Source organism: Nelumbo lutea, chromosome 2 (assembly GCF_056320005.1).
Source record: "Nelumbo lutea isolate HS-2025 chromosome 2, American lotus-T2T, whole genome shotgun sequence".
Taxonomy (NCBI): Eukaryota; Viridiplantae; Streptophyta; class Magnoliopsida; order Proteales; family Nelumbonaceae; genus Nelumbo; species Nelumbo lutea.
Genome location: NC_142685.1, coordinates 33,904,108 through 33,927,453, shown reverse-complemented (window position 1 = coordinate 33,927,453; position 23,346 = coordinate 33,904,108). Strand labels below are relative to the sequence as shown.

At 37.5% G+C, this 23,346-nt stretch overlaps 2 protein-coding genes, 1 long non-coding RNA gene and 1 other non-coding gene across 4 annotated transcripts; all 4 read left to right on the top strand.

Moving 5' to 3' along the window:
• Positions 1 to 377: 377 nt before the first annotated feature.
• Positions 378 to 10,066, top strand: LOC148869751 (eukaryotic translation initiation factor-like). The gene is made up of 9 exons (XM_088969811.1): positions 378 to 1,011; positions 2,162 to 2,233; positions 3,604 to 3,699; positions 3,848 to 4,069; positions 7,406 to 7,503; positions 7,719 to 7,806; positions 7,897 to 8,247; positions 8,339 to 8,581; positions 8,676 to 10,066. Exons 1-9 carry the CDS (start codon positions 802 to 804, stop codon positions 9,690 to 9,692), a joined length of 2,397 nt encoding a protein of 798 aa, XP_088825937.1. The 5' UTR covers positions 378 to 801; the 3' UTR covers positions 9,693 to 10,066.
• LOC148869752 (small nucleolar RNA snoR103) lies at positions 1,558 to 1,662 on the top strand. The gene has a single exon (XR_016108394.1). It is a non-coding gene; the product is annotated as a small nucleolar RNA snoR103 (small nucleolar RNA).
• Positions 10,067 to 10,444: 378 nt separating the features above from the next.
• On the top strand, positions 10,445 to 11,839 carry LOC148869750 (pentatricopeptide repeat-containing protein At5g08305-like). Its single transcript, XM_088969935.1, has one exon. The coding sequence runs from the start codon at positions 10,445 to 10,447 to the stop codon at positions 11,837 to 11,839; it is 1,395 nt and encodes a 464-aa protein (XP_088826061.1).
• A 7,498-nt stretch (positions 11,840 to 19,337) lies between these two features.
• Positions 19,338 to 20,219, top strand: LOC148869749 (uncharacterized). The gene is made up of 2 exons (XR_016107848.1): positions 19,338 to 19,557; positions 19,677 to 20,219. It is a non-coding gene; the product is annotated as an uncharacterized LOC148869749 (long non-coding RNA).
• The last annotated feature ends 3,127 nt before the right edge of the window (positions 20,220 to 23,346 follow it).

The window sequence follows — 23,346 nt, the reverse complement described above, 5'->3', positions numbered from 1 at the left end:
ATACTATCGAGCTACTACTCGTGCTTAGTTCGATTTGAGCCAATTATAAATAAAAATAAATTACGAATTTTGATTGTAAATTTATTTATTTATTAAGTATAAATAAAAATATTATTGAAAAATTAATATTTATTATAAACTCGATTAGAATTCTGAGCCACTTGAATCAGGTATTGCGAAACTCAAACTCAATTTGATTAGCTGTACTTAACTTCACTAAAGCTTAGCTTGAGGTGAATCAACCAGGTCGAGTAAGTGGTGAGCAGCTTGATCCACCTAACCCGGCCGGGTTGCACCGCCAACCACGAGCGGCAGGATCGGTGAGAAAAACCGGGACAGAGACGTAGGAATTAGGAATTTGAGAGATGGCAGGATATTATTGACAGGGAAGTAATTACAAATTTGGGAGGCTGACGATAATAATCGAAAAAAGAAAGTATAAAAACAGAAATTATACAGTCACCGAAGGAGCAGTCGATCCATCAAAGACATAAAAAGGGTTTTTCTCTCTCAGCCTCACCTCTCTTCCCCCCCTCCCCCCTTTCTTTTCTCTTTGCTGCAGCGAAGAGAGGTAGAGAGATAGAGACAGAGACGCAACACCTCTCTCTCATTAAAATTCCCATCATTCTTTCTCTCTCTCTCCTATCTTTCTTTAAACAAAATTTCCATCTCGCCACTGCGATTCGGCGTCGGCGTCTCTCGTCGTCGGTTATTTGTATAAATATACATATATTCTCCATAGCGTCGTTCCCTTTGGTCGGACGGCGGCGATTCACCAGACCCAGAGTGAAAGAGTGAGTTATGCAGCAGGCAGATCAGACGGTCATTAGCTTGAGGCCTGGTGGTGGAGGCAACCGAGGCAGCAGAATCCTAGCCCCTCGCTTCGACTCTGCTTTTGGCAATTCCGGCGCTGGCGGTGTTGGTGGTTCTTCGGTGATCTCGACTTCGTCTTCCTCCGATCTCCAGTTCCTACGTCCCCATGGCGGTGCCCATCCCACTTCGTCCATCAAGGTCCGCTTTCGAAATATTTTAAAAAACCCTAGCTTGGCGTACGGATCTAGGGTTTGCTTGCTCTGCTTTGCCTTCTACGTGGTTTTTGTTTAATCTTTATGTTGATTAAGTACGGTATTGAGCTAAGGATTCTAAAGATTCGGCCCTTTTTCGATTTAAAGATTCAATCTTTTTTTTTTTTCGATTTTGTTTGTTTTGAGTCGTCTTCTGTTATGAGGTTGGACGATTTGTTTAGAGTGGTTTATCTATTATCAATATTATTTCAGCATGATGCAGATGTTACTGCAATACGACTTTATTCTTTTTAGACGGTGGGAAGATTGCTGATGCGTATGCTCTTTACTGAGATTTGACTCTTAAATAATCGAAAATTTCTTTATGTCTTTTTCTTTCTTAAATCTATGAAAGTAAAGATGAAGCTTCTATGCTGGAAAGAGTTCAGTTTTTTTTTTCGTGTTTTTATGTTTTCCAATTTGTAGAGCAGCAATTTGGACAATGATTACAAGTCCGGTTATCTGGATTTATGTCCTAATTCTTGGTGGGGCGCTTAAGGATGCGTTCTTGCTGTAAATATGGACAAACAGCAATTTGTAGGCTTTAGGTGGGCATCTGGTGAGTACTGAGGTGTCCATAAAGAACCTACATACACCACGATACTAAAACAGTAGACTGGAAAGGAGACGGAAACGTTGGTAAGTAAATACATAATGCAGACGTGGATGGGGAGTTACCTGCTGATTGAACTGTTGGTAGATGATCCAGTCGTTTTGTAGTATTTAGAATTGCTTTCTCAAAACCCAAAAGTGGGAGGAAATCTTTGGAGACTGTGAAAAGAAGTCAAATCAACATGCAAGTGCTATGCATTATATTCCTTTTTGTACCAATTCACTTTACTTGGAGATGGTATCAATATTTTCTTTAGATTGTCCTTAAAAATTATTCTCTTACATTTTTTGATAGGTAACATTATTCTCTTACATTAGAATAAGAGCACAATTGCTATGCATACTTATATTTGTATTTTTTGGTTTTCCTTGAGTTTTTCCTTATCTTTTATGTTTGCCTTTGACATAAAATTATTTGGAATGCTTAAACTTATAAGTAAAAATTGGAGGTTATTTGACTCTCTTATATATTTTTTTTGTTATAGATTGGTGACTCACGGTTTGAGGGTCGTGAGCGTGTTTGTTACACTCGAGATCAGTTGTTACAGCTTAGAGAGGTAATTGTTCTAGTACTCTTCTTGAGTCCATGCATGCTGCTAAGTTTACCAACACTGATTACCCAATAGGGATAATACCACTTTCTTCTTCCATCCCCAATCAAGGTTCAAAGTATTGAAACATATATCATGTTGTTATTGAAGGCCTTGGATATGATAAATATTGAGAGGTTGGAGGTTTTGATAGTTTTAGGTGTTAGTAGTTATCCTATGTAGACTAACCGTCAATTATCAGACTGAAATAAAAAACCACTGTTTGAAAAGCATGATTTTATCGATATTTTAAACCCTTTCCTTGATATAATTGTTAAAGCATGGAAAATAATTTGTGGGATTTTAAGTAAAACTATGACTTGTAGAACATGCCTTCTATATAAGGGTCTCCTGTTGACTGGGCATGCTGTGTACATGTGCCAGCATTTGGACATGTTGAGTAGGATCTGCACTCTCTTCTGTAGTAAAAGAAATGCTATAATAGCATCAATGAAACAAAAATTAAAGGATGAAGAGGAGGTGGTGACTGGTGTGAATCACTTTCCTTTTATCATAGACTGGACCTCATTGCATGTGGAAGTATTTTCCCTCTTCTACAATGAAAAATGACATTGAAGGAGAAATAAGAGGTAGGGGAGCACTTTCCTTTTTTAGCACAGACTGTACCTCATTGTGGTGTCCAGCATTTGCACTTGTCTATCATGGGTATTTTGGAGATATAAAGGGAGCTCTAATTTCTTTCTCCTTTCTCTTCAAAGAATCTAGGTTTTTTGTTTTTTTGTTTTGTCTGTCTTATAGAATGTGACAGGTTGAGCTACTCAGGTGCACCATGCAATGGCAAAAGGATTAGAAAAGCAGTGTTATTTATATCCTAGAATAAATGGTCAGTTTGCTATATGTAATACCTCGTAGAAAGTAATAATAGTGAGCCATGGGGTTGGTTCACTAAACAGATTGAGTGGTTGTCATCAAGTCTAAATCTTTATAGGTCACTGCTCATGTTTGTAGATTTTTCATAGATTTTTCAACTAGATTTAAGAAGACATACAAAAGCATAGTTGAAGGAGACTATCTTGATGTAGAGAGTTCATGCCCATGTCTACAGTTCACAGACCACAAAATTATGCAGGATATGGATACAAACAAATAGGGTGGGATTCTTGTGGCAGTGGGAAATAGACCATTTTACTTGATATAATTCCATGCTTGCTTCCCCTCATTTTTATGTCATCTACGTGTCAGTTTTCTCAATTATATTTGCATTACAGTTGAATTTTTCTTCTTGGAATACAATGATTGACTATGCAATTCTTATATTGATCCAAGATCTTTGTAGTATTATCATCTTATTCTTCTTTTGTTATTCTGACTTTCAGGTTGTTGATGTCCCTGAAGATGTCTTAAAAATCAAACAAGATATTGATGCTGAGTTTTTGGGTGAAGATCAGAACTGGATTCGTGGAGATACTAATGTGAGTTTGTTTATTTTTGTTGATCATTTTGCAGCAGCTAAATGACTGTGGCAGTTTGAAAGGCTTTTAATTATTTTGAGTAGGGATTTACTTTTGTTGTTTTCAGTCAAAAATTTGTGTTGCTTTTTTTTTTTTCTGTTTTCTCTAGGTGCAACCTCAGTCCCAAAGTCGTTATTCTGAGCCAGACAACCGTGACTGGCGTGGCCGATCAGCACAATTGCCTAGCGCTGGAGAAGAGAGATCCTGGGAAACTCTTCGAGACAATAAAGAGCATGTAAGTCGGGTAGAGTCAAGACAGCAGGATCAATATAATCGCCAAGATCAACTAAACACTCAGTTTGCAAGGACTCAGCTTTCAACCAACCAAGGGGTATTGAGTTTTTCACCACCTAATGACTGATTTATGTGAAACTTGGTTTCTTATATTAACGGAGTGCTTTTTTGTTCATTAGTGTGTGAACTTGTCTCTAGTTTCTTATCCATTTGTGTATAAAATTATTCATTAAATGATATTTTTGTTGTTTTAGAGATATTTTATTCACAATTAGCTAGAGTTTTTGTTTGCAGTGGAATTGATTTTAGTGGGCAAATTGGTATTGGTTGTTATATCTATCAAAAAATTGGTTTTGGTGGTTATCAATGATCGGCTACATATGTATGATTGCAGATAGTTATATTAGGATTGTTTTCTTTGGATGGTTTCTGTTGAGCCATGTGGTTTATGCTCCCTTTGTACATACATGCTAATTGTTTTTCTTTTGGGAATGAACTAGCTGGTGACCTATCAGCAAAGAAATTTGTACTGGAGAATTAGAAATTTTGTTGACTTTTTCACACTGAACTGATTTGAGGGTAAATGTTTCATGATGCTGTTCCTTGGCTGTTTTTTGGAAGGAGTTCTTCCTAGCATGTGCATGATACCTGTCTTCCTTCATTTTGGTTCTGGATGGCCTATAGGATGAGGATGATGGTCTTGCAGCAGGAAAAAAAATACAAAAAAAATCCTTTTTATGTTCTGTTTCTTAATCTTGGACTGGAAAATTGAGCCATTAATCCCTAAATTTAGAACTTCCCATATACAGAAGACAAAATAAATTGAAAAATTTGTTTAATGTCCAGGAATTAATTGCTTATTATGCAATTATGTGATTTTGTCCATTTTCTTTGTAAATTGAATTTCAGGGTTGTGATAAAGTTGGTTTTGCATGGAAATATGTACATGGAAGTTGGAAATAGGAAATTGATGATTTCAGTTTATATTGAGAGGTTAAGAATGTATATTATTTGCAAAAACAAAAGAATCATTATCTCTTACTTGGGGACTTTCTGTTTGAAAAGATGAAATTCATATGTAGCAGATGTTAATTATGGTAAGTTCAGGCTAAAAATTGGGAAGTGTATCTTTATTCATATGTAGCAGATGTTACTTTGACAAGACCCCTCCCCCCCACTAGTGCTGTGAATCTTTATTCTTCCTAATATAAAGTTTTTTTGTTTAAATAAAGAAAAAAAATGAGATCTCCCTGTCTTCTTCTTCCTCCTCCCCTTCCTCTTCCTTCTTCTTGACCCCCCCTCCTCTTAAGGAGGCTTACACCTCCTTGTGTTTGGGAGGCTTGCGCCTCTTATGTTTTGAACTATGCCTCATGCCTCTAGGTAGTGGAATGCCTTGTGTCACGCCTCTGTGTTTTAAAACATTGCTTTATACTTTCTAATGTATCCCGACAACAATGGGCAAAATATTCTTGGAACTATTTCAATTGCAAACATTCAGGTGCATTACATCCTCGCCATTTTAATGCTACCAATGTAAAGACTTCTGATTCCAAACTCAGGCTTACAGAAAACTAATACAACTTCAAAGTTAATTTTCTGAAGACTAGAAACTTACTAGTGAGACTTTCTTCAACTGTTTCGACTGCTTAGACCAACTAGATTTATTCCCTGGACACTACAAGCTGATGCTTTGAAGCTGTATGGTGTGAGAAAAGATTATGCCAAAATAAATGGTCTGCTGTCAAGGCAACAAGGTGAGATAGGTAAACTGCACGGGTGGCACTTAGCTGCCAGTTATATTTGATAAAATAGTTGGATAATTACTTAGAAATGTTTTGTGTTCACATGTGTCATATTTTTTATTTTATTATAAAATACTGATTGAAAGCCAATAGTTAATAAACTTTGCATAGAAAGATGCACATACATAATGTTTTTGATGAATATCCCATCACGACAAAATAGCGAAGATATGTATAATAAAATCATGCCCTTTTAGGGCTCAATTTGGGAAGAGTGCAAATATAAATATATTCAGTAAAAACCTTGTATATGGTATTTATAAACATTGTATTCATACTGTATGTATTTGTATTTGTACTCTTCCCAAACTAAGCCTAGATAACAAATATTCAAGCAAATAAGTAAGGCAACAGCAAGAATCATCCACAATAAATAAACATAGAAGTCTACATCATTCTCAATTTGGTGACAGTAAGAGTGGCTAATTCTATGTCTGCAAGGGATGAATTAAAGGGGGCAGAGTGGTGGCTGGTTGTGCTAACCAAAGAAGACTGGGGATCCAAGATTCAGAGGCTCCAGTTAGTGATGTGATTTTGTTTGATGGTTGGGGTACGGAACTCTGTTGGGTTTGAATTTCTTACACTATAAAAGCTGGCCTATTCAGGTTGGCTTGATTTTAGGAGTTTACCATGTGGGTGCACAGATATCCACTAAGTGCAACTGTGCATATCTTCTCAGATTTCTTATTAAAGAGGCTAAATCTCTGGCATATTGGATTAGCACAGCCTGTTCAGATGGTTTCTTTGGGCAGTCGATGCTTTAACTGATTCTCTTGCAAGGGGAGGGTAGGGAATTATTGATTTTTATGTGTGCTGGCGGAGGGGCAGGTAGTATATCTAGGAGGCTATGCATGTTTGTGTACCCTATTTTCTTTATTCTCTTGCTGTACTTTTTTTTTTTTATCTCATCATTTGTCTGGCATACTGTGTTTTGTTCTCTGGATGCAGGGTTTCTCATACTTCCAATCTTGAATAAGTTTTGATCATTGTTGTTTGATTATTTTTATCATTGCTATTTGATCACTGATAAAAAAATACTCTTATGCTTGGATGGTGAAGATATTCATTTTTAGTAGGAGATGAAGTGGCTTGGTACAACTACACAGCTGTTTAAATTTTCCATGGAGGAGGGTGAGGTTGTGAGCCTAGCTAAATTCCTCTGTCCCACAAATGAAATTTCCAGTTTTTTCCTATTTCTTCCTCCATAGATTTTTGGTTGTTTTCTACCCCTGCTTAATTTAATTTTGTTGGTTTAGGGTGTTACTTTCTCTTTGTTCACAATTTCTTGATTTTATCTTCAATGCTTTGCTTTAACGTCTCCATTGCTTTGGTAATCTTTTGGAGGTTATATGGGTTGCATATAGTAGTTTCATAGTTCTATGTTTGATAAAATATGATTTCTATTTCCAATTAATGTTTTAAGCTAAATTTATATTCTGGTTTCCCTAGTGTGATGCTTATTTAAACATTTGGCATTGTTTACTGTTTCAATTAATTTGGTTGCTTTTCTTTATGCTGTTTATATAGATTGTCTTATTCTGTTTTATTTTCTAGTGTGATGATGTGCTTTTGGTTGTCTTGAATGCTGTATGGCATTAGTTTTGAGCTTTGTCTGTTCTTACTTGAATCAGGCGGGACCTGTTCCTGCTCTTATCAAGGCTGAGGTGCCATGGTCAGCTCGTAGAGGGAACCTCTCTGAGAAAGAACGTGTCTTGAAGACTGTGAAAGGGTAATGTTGTCAGTTTTTCTACTTATCTGGACATTTCTTCTGCTGTGTTGTAATCTGTATAATTAATGGTGGCCCACCAAATCAAACTTGGGTTCTTAATTAATAATGTAATTTATTTGTTTGAATTACTATTAATCCACTATTGTTGCTACTTATCCCTGTCAACTTATCTTTCTTTTTATGACAATGAAATTATTCCTTATTTTTGTTTGCAGCATACTGAATAAACTGACACCAGAGAAGTTTGATGTTCTCAAGGGCCAGCTTATTGACTCTGGAATCACAACTCCAGATATCTTAAAGGTTCCCATTTCTTACTGATATTGCATACCTTCTATAGAGGGCTTTTCTTTCTAGCTTCTAATGGAAATTAGGCGTTTGCTTGCTTTGCAGGGCGTCATTTCTTTGATATTTGATAAGGCTGTGCTGGAACCCACCTTCTGTCCTATGTATGCTCTTCTTTGTTCTGATCTGAATGAAAAGCTTCCACCATTCCCTTCTGAAGAACCTGGTGGGAAAGAAATTACGTTCAAGCGTATTCTCTTAAATAATTGCCAAGAGGCGTTTGAAGGTGCTGACAATCTTAGGACAGAAATTAGGCAGATGACTGCCCCTGAGCAAGAGTTGGAACGCAGGGATAAAGAAAGAATGGTGAAGTTGCGTACCCTTGGAAATATCCGACTTATTGGTGAACTTCTGAAGCAGAAGATGGTGACTGAAAAAATTGTTCATCACATTGTTCAGGTTCTTTTTTGAACATCATTTTACCATTTTTGGATATTGTAAGATGTTTTGGCTGCCTTGGAGTTGACCAACTCTGTTGCTTTTGAAACAGGAGCTTTTGGGACATGATGGTAAGACTTGCCCAGACGAGGAGAATGTTGAGGCTATTTGCCATTTCTTCAATACCATTGGTAAGCAGCTGGGTGAAAGCCAGAGATCCCGCCATATCATTGATATGTACTTCAACAAATTGAAGGAGCTAACAACAAATCCACAGTTGGCACCACGGCTGAGGTTCATGATTCGTGATGTTCTGGATCTGCGGGCCAATAATTGGGTTCCAAGGCGTGAAGAGGTGTGTATATTCTCAAGTTCATAAACCCAAATATGTTTTATTTGAACCACTTGGTTGCCATCAATTTTCAAACTAACCTGTTTCTCATTTTCAGGTGAAGGCCAAGACCATTAATGAGATCCATTCAGAGGCAGAGAAGAATCTTGGGCTGCGCCCTGGTGCCACTGCAACCATGAGAAATGGACGTAGTACTGGTGCTTTAGGAGGTGTTGGCCCTGGAGGCTTCCGACCTGGCTCTGGGGGAATGATGCCTGGAATGCCTGGAACCAGGAAGATGCCAGGTATGCCAGGGCTTGAGAATGATAATTGGGAGGTTCCTCGTAACAGATCAATGCCAAAGGGAGATGCTATGCAGCCTGCTGGACGCATCCAATCTCCCCTCATCAGCAAATCAATGTCCCTCAACTCAAAGCTGTTGCCGCAGGGTAGTGGTGGTCTGATGACTGGTAAGAATAGTGCATTATTGCAAGGTAGTGCTTCTTTTGCACGTCCATCCAATCTAGTTTCAGCCACAGACTCTGTAGCTGCAAGGCCTGTAGTTTCAGCATCACCTACCCTTCCTGTTCCTGAACGGCCAGCTGCTTCTGTTACAAGATCAAACTCAGCTGATCTTCAGAAGAAAACAATCTCTCTTTTGGATGAGTACTTTGAGATACGTGACTTAGAAGAAGCACTGAGGTGTGTGGAGGAGCTGAAAGACCCTGGGTACTATCCAGAGGTTGTCAAGGAATCAATCTCCCGGTCCCTGGACAGGAAGACCCCTTGCCCAGATTTAGCTGTGAAGCTCCTTGAGTTCTTATTTGCCAAGAAGCTTCTTTCGGCTAGAGACATTGGGACTGGCTGTCTTCTCTATGCATCAATGTTGGATGACATTGCAATTGATCTACCCAAAGCACCAAGCTACTTTGGAGATGTTATGGCTAAATTAGTTTTGTCTGGGGCTATAGATTTCAAGGTAATCATGGAGGCTCTGAAGAAAGTGGAGGATTCCTATTTCCGGGAACTCATCTTCAATGCTGCTATGAATAGCGTCAGTTCTGACCCTTCAGGGAAGACGGTGTTGAGCGTGCAAGGAGCTGAGATCCAAGCTTGCCAGAACCTGCTTTCCTGATCGAGCCAAACCCATTCTTAGGAGGTAGTTTTTTTTCCTTTTCAACTCGTGTAACCAGGGAAAACAAACATTCATGTTTCTTTTTCTCTTGGTTTTTGTCTTTCCACCTTTTACCCCCCTCTTTGAGGCGAGCAACTTATGTTACTACAATTTGTGATAAGTAAACAGATAATTTTATTGAGTTGTATATTTTCCGAGGTCATTAGTGTGTTTTATTGAATCAGTATTTAGACAAAAAATGCCGCCATGGATATTTTGCTCTCGGGTGCGGCTAATTATGCCCCGAGATGCTCATGGTGAACAATATGGTCCATTTGTTGTCATCATTGTTGTTCAATCAGATTTTGAGATTCCGGACGTTTCCAGTTTTCTCATTTGTTGTGCCAATTTTTATGTTTACTCTATATTTTTCATCTTTTCTATGGCTTAAATAGAGAGGGGGGGGGGGATAAATGAGCAGTGGATGTGGATGTGGATGTGCGGTGCTCTTTTTAAGCTAAGCTGCTCGCTCTAGCATTGCTTTATGATCTTGGACTTCTCTCGCGAGTCATTTTGGTTGTCCAGTAATTGAACTGGGTCAATCAGTTTGTGTGAACTGTGACGGAATGGCTCTTGTGCTTTGTCCAATGAGTTGCATTCTGTCACCGCCACATAGCTCGCCGCCCGCAACCAGCTTACGCGAATGGAACAGAGTCATTAAGCACCAGGTAATAGAGGGAAAACTGGCGGGGGCAGTCCTATCGTATACAAAGATGCAGGAGACTGTTTTGTCGGGTGACAATTTTACGTTCCCTCTGCTGCTTAAAGCAGCTGGAAACCTTTGTTCTCCCCAATTGGGCTTGGCGCTCCATGGCCAAACAGTAAAGACAGGCTTCTCGATACATGTTTTTGTCCAAACTGCTCTGCTCAATATGTATTCTAACCTTGGCTATGTGGAGAGTTCGAGGACAGTGTTTGATAATATACAGTGGAAAGACATTGTTGCTTGGAATTCCATGCTTCGGTGTTATGCTTCCTGTGGTCAGATGGACAATGCTGAGGAATTATATCATTTGATGCCCTGCAGAGACCAGTTGTCGTTCAATATCATGATCTCTGGCTATGCGAGTATGGGAAATGTTGAATGTACAAGGCGTATGTTTGAAGCAGTTCCTACTAAAGATGTTGTCTCTTGGAACTCGGTGATCTTAGCATGTACCAAGGCCGGTGACATGGAGTTGGCTCGCAAGTTGTTTGATGAAATGCAGGAAAGAAGTGTTGTTTCATGGAACACAATGATAAGCGGTTACCTGCAGTCTCAACGTTATGCTGATGCTGTTGATATGTTTAACAGTATGAAGACTGGTAATATTGTTCCTAATCATCTAACTTTGAAGATTGTGCTATCTGCTTGTGCTCATTTGGGATCACTGGAGACAGGTTTAAAGATACACGCCCATGCCATGATTCTAGAACCAGATGCCCATGTGGTGACCGCTCTGATAGACATGTATTCCAAGTGTGGGAGCATAGAGAGAGCCTTAGAAGTGTTCTTCAAGTCTCAAATGAGGGAGTGGGACATATACTGTTGGAATGCCATGATCTCTGGACTTGCACTTCATGGTTATGGCCAAGCTGCTCTAAGACTATTCGATGATATGAAAGACAGACACATAAGGCCTGATGATATCACTTTTGTTGCCCTTCTAAGTGCGTGTAGTCATGCAGGTTTGGTTGAGGAGGGCTACCAGATATTTGAGTCAATGGAGGACTTTGGGGTCCTGCCCAAGATGGAACATTATGCGTGTATGGTTGATCTTCTGGGTCGAGCTGGTCTCCTTGACCTTGCATACAGTTTCATGAAAGCCATGCCGTTTGAACCTGGTGCAACTGTGTTAGGCGCTTTGCTTAGCTCTTGTCTGGTTCATGGGGATGCTGAATTGGCAGAAACTGTATCAAAGCATATCATCGACAAGGCCGGTTGTCTGAGCGATGGAGAGTACATGATGCTCTCTAACATGTTTGCATTGCATGGTAGATGGAAAGAAGCAGATAATTGGAGAAGAATGATGAAAGAAGCAGGGATTAGTAAAGTTGCTGGTTGTAGTACTATAGAGGTCAATGGTAGAATGTACAGATTTCTGGCCGGAGACAGAGAAGATGGTTAAGCCCTAGCTTGACGACGTCAAGACCGCAAGAATACTTGATTAGAAAAGCTGGGTTGTATGAGTTCGCTTGATAGTTGATAGTAGATACAGGTCTTTTAATAACTTTTACTCAATCTGGCATCCTATGTTAGTCGATTGGATTGCCTTTGAATTCAAGTCATGTTTATAATTGAGGCAATGGACGGTGTCAGTATATGCATGCTTTTAATCAAGAGGGTGCCATGAACAAGTGTCCTCTCTCTCAGTCTCAGATTGAAATCGCATTCTTAAGAATGCTAGTCAGCTCAAGATTTTACCAATGAACCACAATGGCGTGACATATTCTAAGTACCGATCGACTTGATTCAATTATGAATAAATTAATAAAAAAATTATAAATGAAAAGGTATTAAAAATTAATATTTTATTATATACTTGATTAGATTTACAAGCGTCTATGTTACAGTCTCACAGACAAAAAAGTCACTGGTGTTGTGTCTTCAATTGCCAATTTGGTCGTCTCTTTTTGAGTTTGGTTTATCAGGATCTGCTTTTCTTTGTGCAAAGAAATAACTTTCAGTCAAGAACCATAGCCGGAACTTTGGACCTTAAAAGAATTCTTGTTGGTCTTTTACTACATATCTTAATCCATTTTCTATTTATACCAATCTCATTCTTTTGGAAGGTGGCCTGAGTGGGCAAGCGTCTGGTGGGTGGCATCTGTCTGTCCATCTTACGTATGCCATCTGTTTGACATTTTGACGCAACTGGCTTCCTTTGAACCTGATAACAATTGGGTTCAGGGTCTTTGGCTCAAGGAGAAAAGCACTCAAGAAATATTTCTCCCAGAAAAGCTTCTTAGCTAGTCATTAGGTGGTCACGCTCTAGGAAAATTAAAAAATGGGCAATAAAATCCACGCGCTTAAACAAACAAACAAACGATGGAGAGATACTACCAGATTAGATCAGAGATTTGGGCCCCTGGACCATGACCAATTTAGCTTCTTCTCTTTGGGTTGGTTGTGTGAAACTTCACATACATGTTACATCCTACAAGCACTTGATGGCTATGGTGGGGTTGCTTTGAATATGCCCAAAGCCACTCAATATCTCAATTTGCATAAATGGCTGATGTGGCGCATTATTATTCATAAAATAGTTGTCCCTAATACAGCTATCAAGTGCAGTTCATCATCCACTTCATCCCATCTCTGATTTCACTTTGGCTACATCTTTTTAGCCGTGAATCACGGCCTTTGATGTATTGTTGTGGCCCCATTTTAGACCTAATTTCATCTGTTTAAAGTGATGCCACAACAATATATTGAATGCTGCAAATCTTTGGATTTCAGTCCGTGGCCAATACCATATTGTAGCAAAAGCGGTACGGTAATGGTTAATATTTTATTTTTAAGTTTTATTATCCTAAAGAAATGAATATTTGTGATACATTAAATCTTATTATGGGTCAATTACATTAAAAACGTCATATGTATATTTACCTTTTTGATTGGTTCATGTTTATATTTACGAATCATGTTAAGACTTGAATGATGTTAAACGTATCAACCGGAAGATCTCACTTTATCACTGATTTACGTTTTTGCTTCAGTGTCCTTTCTCCACTTTGCCTTTTAAATTACAAAGAACTCCCATTGTACTATGGGGTCAATGACAATTTCCCCTTGTATTTTCATTTGTGACGAAGGTGTCCCTTGAATTTTTACATTGCTACAAATACCTCCATGGCCTGTTAAGTCAGATGATAGAAGGCATTAAATTAACAAAATATCCCATTAAACTCCCTTTATTTTCTTTTTTATACCCATTTCTCTTAAAACTTAACTGACCTAAAAATGCCTTGATTGCTTCTCATTGGGAAATACTTTTGTCATTTTACTAGTGACCGTCCCTAAAAAAGGAAAAAAGAAAATCTCTGATAAATTAATTAAAAAGGGACACTCGCCTACCAGGCATGGATTTTGGAAACTTTGGAGAGGCTTTGATACTTCGATTACATAAACCCCTCTAATCCCATATACTCACCTACTAACCCAAAACTGTTCAAGGTCGAAAGTTATATTTTGAAATCCACAAAGAACCCAAAGAGGGACGAAAAAAAACCACATTTAATCTAACAACATGGGAATCATTCTTAATATAATACCATATTAAAATCAACAAAATAAACCTTCCTGAGAACCCCAGACGAAACCAAATTAGGTTATGCTAATTTCAAATAAACCTCCCTGTTGACAGATCAACGATGAACTTATAAATCATTTCATTCGGGTTAATAGATCATTGATCAATTCAATGGTTTTTTGTCAGGGATCAAATTTAGAGTAAAACAAAAACGGTTGACAGAATGATTCCTAAGCCAAACAGTTCAACAGCGGTTCCCAAACATTGGCCCTTACATTTTATTTTGGTTAATGGCCAATTTGGACTTGCAATTAAGTATAACTTTAACTCAACCCTATAAATATGATAAGAAGCCTATCTATCTCATGTCTCCGTTTCCTTAGCCCCATTCTATTCCCACAAAATAGTCGGTCATTTCCATTATCCCCATAATTAGAAGCACTCGTTCACACACATAATTGATCTAAACTGATTCATCAAAGGTTTGTTCATGTGTAGTCTACAGCCACAAACTCTTATTCCCATCTCCAGAGAATCTTCTTAGCCCAAGAAAGATGCTTAACATGAAACTGTTACCATCCATCACACTCATTATTCTGCTATCATCCTCTCGGTTCTCTCTGAGTTCACTTGAACCTGACTTGATTCCAGTAAATGGAGATTCTGGGTTTTTTCTCCAACAGGGGAAACCCCATGAAGCAGTTGTCGACAGAGAGAGAATTACAGTCCATCATTCTCTCCATGCCCGAAAGCTCAGAAGCCACAAGAAGAAAAGAGGGCGTTCCATACCGGCCGGTGGCCGCGGCTAAACTTCATCTGCTGCATTCAAGACATCCATATCCCATACCCATGTTTATTCCGTAATTGCTTCTTTGATTTTGTTTAATTTCTTCTGATGCTAGTTAATCTTACAGTGATGTATATGTCAAGTAGATGATTTCTCCGATTTATCTATTTATTAAAGACACGAAGAATCTTATCTCTATGTTATTTACTTGGAAGATGCAACAGAAATTAGAGTTACAAGCAGTGACAGAAGCAGAAGCAAGGTTCTTAAAACCATATGAGTTGTTTTCTTTTTTCTTTTTTTTTTTTTTGAGTTCCAAAAATAAATTAAAACGATCTGGGTAGTCTGAAAACAATTTGCTTCTAAAATACACAAGAGAACATGGTTTTGGTTATATCTGTGTTTTTTGTTTGCAAAACTGAAATAAGAAAACATGTTTTTGAATTTTTGGTTTAAACAACATGTTTTCATCTAGTTATTTAATAACGTGTTTTATAAGTTACTACAAAATTTATTTTTGTTTTAAAATGCATCCTTTTGATGGTTATAAGAACATGAATGGTTTTTTTTTTTTGATACAGAACAAACTTATTAATTAATTTTCTTTTCAAAACAAAAAATAAATATTTTTAGGTAGAAAAACAAAAATGCAGTTCAAGAACATGTTTTTTAATTTTTTTCTGATATAACAATTAAAAAGACAAATTAAAAGTTGAAAACTAAAACCATTAATAATGTTATAGAGCACTCCCTCAATTGTGAACTTGGATATTCTATCTACAAACTGTTTCCACATCCCTCTACCTACGACATGGGGCTACACAATGGGTATAGTCCATCCCCGTCTTCCATCCCCTAAACCCCCCCAACCCTCGTGGCAGCAGAATTTGGTCTTCGGACATTGCTATAATGAGTAGAGATCCTATCAATTGAGTCGTTATCAATTGGGAATATCTCCCTTATCATTCATTATGAGGAGGGGTGCTCACAGTTCGATTAACTGAACTGTGGATTTTTTTTTTGAAACGAACCAACCTGATTGGTTTTTTAAAAATCTGAATTGAAATCAAAACAATGTAACCGGTTGATTGGTTAACCGCTGTTTGGTTTTTTGATGTTTTTATGCACTCAAAATTAAAAAAAGGGAAAAAATACCTGAACAAACATGGTAGAGGAGCGAGGGCGAAGTGGTGGCCGATGATTTGCTGGTGTCGGACTGGTTGGTGGTTGTTGTCGCCTGAAGTGAAAGCCTGAGAGGTGGCGGAGTTGCGGAGATGAGATATGAGAGAGAGAGAGACAGAGCCTGAGAGGTAGCGGTCTTGGCGGAGTTGAGGCGGTGACCGACGTCTTGGTTGGTTGCTGTAGCTGGGTCTGGCTAAGCTGGCTTGGTGCTTGCCGGCGAGGCAACGACCGGCATTGCTACGTGCTTGATGGTTGGTGCAGTGGAGAGGTCATCAATCAGAGGACGACTGGCACTAGAGGAAAGATTGGGGATTGGGGAAGACGAAGAGACAGGAGAGACTAAGAGAGTGAGAAGGCCAAGGGTTAGCCTATTAGGTTTATTGGTTTAGGTTTCGAAGAAGGGAAAGCTGGGAAAGGGGGAAAAGGCGGACAAGTGCTAGGTTTATTCGATTTTAAAAAATAAAAAAGATAATATATAATATATAATATATTATTGTATATATATATATATATACTGGTCAATTCGGTTAATCGTTGTTTTTTTAAAGGTTAACCAAAACTGAACTGAAATTTTTGATTTTTTAAGAATATTGAACCGAAACCGAATTGACCAATTCGGTTAACCAATTTTTCAGTTTGATTTTCCAATTTTTTTTTACTCACCCTTAATTGGGAGACGTTTCCAATACACAATGGTAGTGTCTTGTGGCTATAAACGTGGGGACATTTGTGGGTAGAAGATATGGAGTGCTTAATTGCTGGCTTGTTTCATGTCTCCATGATTTATCAAGGTTTCACAAAAAAATGCCGGAACTATGTAGTAGCAAATTTGGGCTCAGTTTGGAAAGAGTACACATACAAATATTTATGATTTTACACCTAACGTATTTGTATTTGTACTCCTTCCAAACTGAGCTTGAATTCCTACCCCGTGTCCTTTTTATGCAATGAGAGGGGCCATTCTTTCATTTAGGCCTTGTCTTCTCAATTTGTTTTGTCTTGGCTGGACCTTTTGTAGCTTTCACTTACATTGTAAGGATTGCTTAGCTGGTATGATGTGAGATATTCAGGCCTATACTGATAAAACTGACGATAGAGAAATTTGTCTAGGCCTTTTGCTTAGCAGAAAGTGAGCAGCCAAGTGATGGTGGGCTCCCACCAAGATTGATGACTTTTACTTCTAACATTTATTCTTCTTCTACAATGGAATGGTTCATGCATGACTATATTCATGCGTCATCATATCATTCTATGACAGGACTGTCCTCTCTCTCAGCGTGTATCTCTCTGTGAGTGTGTATGTGTGTTTATACCTTAGGGTGAATCCGATCCACCTTGGCCTGTATATTACTGTAAGTTATATGAATTTATGTAAATTATGAGTTGAATTTAATAATGTTTTAAATCTTAAGTATGTAAAGGATAATTGATAGTTTATGTGATTCCTATATGCTTCAATCAAATAATTAGAAAATTTGATATCTGTTCGTGTCATTTTGTTTGTTTACTGCTTAATCGTCCTGTCCCACCTTCAAATGTGTGGAGAGGGTAGAATTTACAAAATCCTCCCCAAATGCGTTCCATTGCCATCTTGGTGATTTGATATACAAGATATACAACCATAAGTTGCAATTGGTTTGATACAAATTATTAAGAGAGGAGCAAAAGGCTCCACCTAGAGAAAAGTTTGGGGTTAAGAAAAAGAAAAGGCTGAGGGAATGCTGTTAAGGAATGTCGTGAAGTTCCTTAGACTGCATTTGTTTGCGATATAAATTTTATATCCAGTTTAGTTTTGCATATGTTTGTGACTATGATTTGCACTCTTTCCTGGTGCAAAACTTACATTAACAATGCAAATTTTGCATATGAAAAATTAATACAAAATTTGCACCACTTCCTTAGTGGGAACCACATCATTTTATCTTCATGTAAAGCAAAAGTAAATCAGTATTAACACTCAGTCCATCTACACTCCTATACATTTACACCACTGCAAACGAAATATCTGCTAAAACCATCTGTTTCATCTTATTTTTTACCAAATCAAACATACATAGCCTTTGAGGTTTTGAGTACTGCCCTAAGTGCTACGTGCTTTTGAGTACCATCACCACAAACAAGTTTTAATACCATGGAATCGTACGTTTATGGTTGATTATAATCAAACCAAAATCTTTGGCAAATATCCCTTTGAAGAGAGCCTTAGTTATTGATCTTCTGAGCACTGTGTGGTTGACGGAAAATGAACTTAGTTGTTGGAACCAGTGATGATATATTTGAGCATTGGTACTCTTAATTAAAAGAAACAAAGAGAAATTCTATAGCCATGCATATATACTTAGGAATATGTTGGTTATTATTATCTGGGTTGAACTCGCTATGGATATGGACCTAATTTACCTATATGCTTCATACATCCACTATTATAATTAAGTTTATAAGCAAGAATTTGACATAAGCTATCAACTTGATGATGGCTGTATTTTGGTTCCTTAGAAGTTAGACCCATGAATTCATTATGCATTGATGAACTTGGGACTCATCTTTATTCATGTCTCCATTTTTCAACCCAAATACTAATTAAATGACTAGCGATCTGATTGGTTCACTGCAGAGTTTAGTACTTACATTTCATAACCAGCGGCTGGACTTGTCTGAAGAAGTCGTAAATGTGTTTATTACTGTAAAAGCTGCCAGGAGAATTCTATTCTCTTAGAGTTGGCATCCTATTCTCTTAGGTTTGGCCCTGTTGTACCAGGGAAAGATCTCTTTATCTGCTTTCTTACTCCCCACTACTATAGAGGGCTTGAATTCCATTGTTCCAAGATGCCTCAGTCACCCTTCATCAAATTAATCTCTTCTGATTGTTTATTTTTTATTTTTATCATTTTCACATCTCAGACTTTCACATTGATCACAATTCACAATCCAAATTGCCTGTCTGACAAGCTTCTTTGGAATAAGAATGAGAAAGCTGAATTAACATCTAACAGAGGAAAGTCACACATGGAACTTTCTACGAAATGCGAATAATTCCCTCCTTTTGCTCATTTGCGTCCCTTGCTTTTTTACAGCTTTTGGACCACAAATGGAGATGGGTTACTCTTTTCATGGTCCTTTTTTCTTGAGACCACCTTTTTAGTATTCTGGTTTTGCATAAATGTTGCATTTTTACTTGATTTAAAGCAGCATTGGAAATCACAAAAAGAGAAAATAATTTGGACACAAAGTACAATGTTACAATAGTTTATTGTCGTTTAATGCATGTAGGTGCCATTGAATGCCATATAGAAGAAAAGGTGAGCTTTATATAACTCAGATTTTGCTCTGATAAAGTCAAAATGCTTATGTGGTGGCAAAACTATTAAGCAGCACAATTATACCAAATATCACCCTGTCTCTATTTATACAGCCAAAGGCCCCCTACAGGAAAACGATCCACTTCTAAGTGTTGTCCAGTTAAACCTTTCTAGTTTCTATTCTTGAAATAATAGAAAGAAATGAAGTTTCTCTCATTTTATACTTTCAAGCTTCTTCAAATTCTGCCCATGGAACCACCTTCGTCCCTACGCAAGCGTCTATGAAGACTTCAGGATATATCCTCTACCAGGAGAGCAACTTCGGCGTAGGATTTTCTACTTATTTGCAGCTTTAGTTTATTTAGACCCAATTAACATTGTTTTAAGCAATGCAGGAAAGAAATGCTTATTAATTTACTTTCTGTGCGAGTACTTTAATTTGCAGGTTCAAATGCCACGACTAGAGTAGATGGAGAAGCTAACCAATTAAGTCATGGCGGATTGAATCAAACCCAGCATGTGAAGAGAGTAAAGAAAGGGAAGGGACCTTATGGTGGTGGTGATCTGCATCCACGGAATGGTGGTGAATCTTTCATGCTGGCAAGGCGCACTTCACTCATCTCAACCAGTCTGGTGCAAGTTAGCATCGGAGTCCTTTCTTTTTTCTTCTTTTGACTATTCGGCATTATTGTTGCAGTTTGGAGAGGATCTTGTCTCTTTAGTTTTCTTCCTTTTTAGGGTTAAATATTGGTAATAGTTATGTAATCAATTAGTCTTCCTTTGAATATCTCTGCTAGCTGGTTGATGCTAACTAGAACCCTGAAACCAACATTAAAGCTTAGTTTGGCCAATGTGCAAGAAAATTTGAAAAAATCAGACGATTTGTATGTCTACAATGCTCTTCTCTGTAAAACTCTAGGTGAAGTGTAGCCTGTCAGGATGTTCTCTTTTTAATTGAGAAAATGTGTGAATTCTAATTTCCCCATGTAATCATGCTGCTCTGTGCATTTTAATTTTGAGGAAATGTGAATGTGGTCATTGTGTAACGGATGTAAATAAAAAAAGGGGTTAAAGCCTCTGGTTGGGAGATGAGATTCATGATGAGATTAGTTCTCTATGTTTAGCATATTTTCTTACAATGGGGTAACTGATTTTCTCTTTCTAAGGTGTATCTCTATGTAAGGCTTGTAGTGGCGAGCATGGATCGGTTCGGTTTGCTTCCGTAGCATAACCTTAAACCTATCCTAGGGGTCGGATCTAGGTATTTGGAATTGAAACCCATTCCGTAAAATCCCGTTATAGGGTTAGCTCTCGCCTTGGCAGTTCCAAGGTTGATTCTAGGGCCCACCCGTGGAACTTGTTCTTTTTTTAAATCTCCCCCTTAAAACTGATATGCATGTTTTTTAAAAACTTGATTTTCAATAAATATAATATATAATTTAAAATTTATATAATTTTTATTGGTTACATTGAATAATTTAATATTTAGATTATCATAATATATTAATATATGGTTCAAGTTTATCATTATAATATAAATTTTGTAAATATTAACTTTTACATTACTTATTGTACACATTCAAATCTAATGTAATCTAATATATTATGTTAAAGGAATGTGGTCAAGCAACAGCCCCCCCCCCTTCATACACGTGGCAACCTACATTTTCTAGAAAAAGCATCTCAAAGTGGGCTCTTCAAATTTTCAAAGAGAAAACCCACTCCTCATGCATAAATTTCTTTTAACCCTATTTAAAATTTTGAACTCAGACATGTGGTACTCTAAAATAGGTGTCATACCTTCAATTACAGTTCTTTAGAAAAACATGAGAAGTGGGAAGCTCCCATTCTCCATCCATTCAAAAAATAAATAATTAAATAATGCAGAAAATAGAAGTGATTATCCACAAATTTTCATTTTCTCTTAAATGTAACCAAACTATCATTTTCCCTCTTAAATGCATCAAACTACAAATTTTCATTTCTCAATCTTCATCTCAATGAATCTAGATCTCAATTAATCTTAGAGAATCTGCATCAATCTTCATCTAACCTAACCTAAATATTTAATATAAATGATTTTAAACAATTGAAAATAGTTCATATTAGTGGCCCCGCACTAAGTACAGGGGTCATGCCTAGTATTAAAATGAAAACAAATTATCAAATCACTTAAATAACTCAATGTCAAGTGAGACCATGACTTTTGTAACCATGAGTGTTTAGGTTCAAATTTTCACCTCCTCAAAAACATTTTGGGGTTTATTTTAAAGCAAGTTTGGTTCCAAGGCCAGTTCCACCAAGGCCAACCAAGGCTGGTTTGGGTAGCGTAAACCCCAAGACCCTAGAATTGGCCTGGGTGGGGGTTGGTTCCAATAATTTGGAACTAGACCCTACCCTATAACAAATTGGGTAGAATCAGTTCAAGGCCAGTTCCATTCAATTCCGAGTAGAACCTTTCAGTTTGCTCACCCTTAATGACTACCCCTTTTATATTTCTTTATTTACATCTATACTAGTGTTTTCAAACCATTATTGACCCAAGGTTGTTGGACCATTAATCTGTCATTTGGAAGAAAACCGGGCCCCTTTACCCTAAAGTTTTCAAAAGGCAACAACCAATTGACTTAGCCATTAAATCATTGATGATCCAATTAAATCATCGAATCATTCAACCAGGCCAATGAGTGACTGTTCATCCAAGAAGTCAGTCAAATGGAGAGAGATATGTCCCGATTCTTACTCTCCAATTCTTCATTGGAAACCTAGAAGAAATTTTTAGAGAGACGTCCTCTTTTGATAGGAGTCCAGATCTCCTACCAACATGATCTGACACCATACATCTCACCATGAGATTGGGATCCACCATGTATGAGATGCGTGGTATTAGATCATGTTGGGAGGGTGTTGGAATGTGTTTTATTGGCAGGAGATCCCAAGTCCATTAATCACTGATACAAACATGTTTGGGATGTTTGGCTATAAATTATTTTGGAAGCAATGTTTTAAAAACCAACCTGGAGGTTGAATTGTTATTGCCTTCATGTTGCAAATCACTGGTTCAACCCATCCAGGTTGAACAGGTCAGACCATGCCACATCAGCAAATTATATTGTATATATCTGTATGTGTGTGTGTATGTATGTGTGTTTTAAATTATATTTTTGTTTGAGTTTTATTATTTTTTTATTTATAAACAATGTTAAAAATTGGAATTTGAGGCCAAACAACAACTTTTTGGGCAAAAATTACCAGGCAACAAGGCACCTTTGGCCCTTAGGACGTATAAATCTCAAAAAATCTCAAAATAAAATAAGATCATCTCAATCAAAAAACTGAGCGCAAAGCATTCAGAAGTTTGCATATACATTTAGTGTGCAAATCATGATTTGGTGACCGAGTCGAACAAGTTAATGGTTGAACCACCTAGGTTGGATGATTTTTTACCAGGTCAATAATTTTTTACCAATTCTCAAATTTTAGGAAAATCAGACCCAAAATTATGACCGATTTGAACGGTTTTACTGTTTGGATCAATAACTGATTAAAAACATTGGTCGGAAGTGTGTCGTTACATGTTTTGTTAAGAGCATATTCATGCTCCTCTCCTTTTTCTTCGTTTTTAGCAGCAATTATCGTGTCATTGGTAGGGGTACAAATGGGATACTCGATTTGAAGAAATAACACTACATTTTCATTGGTTTGTTGCTGCAATGGATATCTCTTCTACCACCTCTCCATTGGTCTTTGTTGTTGTTGTTTTTTTTTTTTAAATAAATCAACAACATTCACTCTACTACAATTTTTTAGTAATTACAAGAGATGCAACTTCGGACTCAAGCCTGTCCAACCCAAAGTCAAGCCCAACGTTATCAATCTAGGCCCAATTCAAGCTTAATGCAACAAGATTTGGGTTATGGATTCGGTTGGGTAAGGATGACCAATGCAGGTTGGTTGGGTTTAAAAGAATTTATAATTAGGTTTTTGTACAATCATCTTTTATTGACCTTTAGAGCCCAACTTACAATTGTAGAGTGGATTAAAAACTTATTTCATCTTTGTTTGGATGGTTTCGGGTTGGGTGTGGGTTACCGGCTACCTGAGGCCTCAACCTA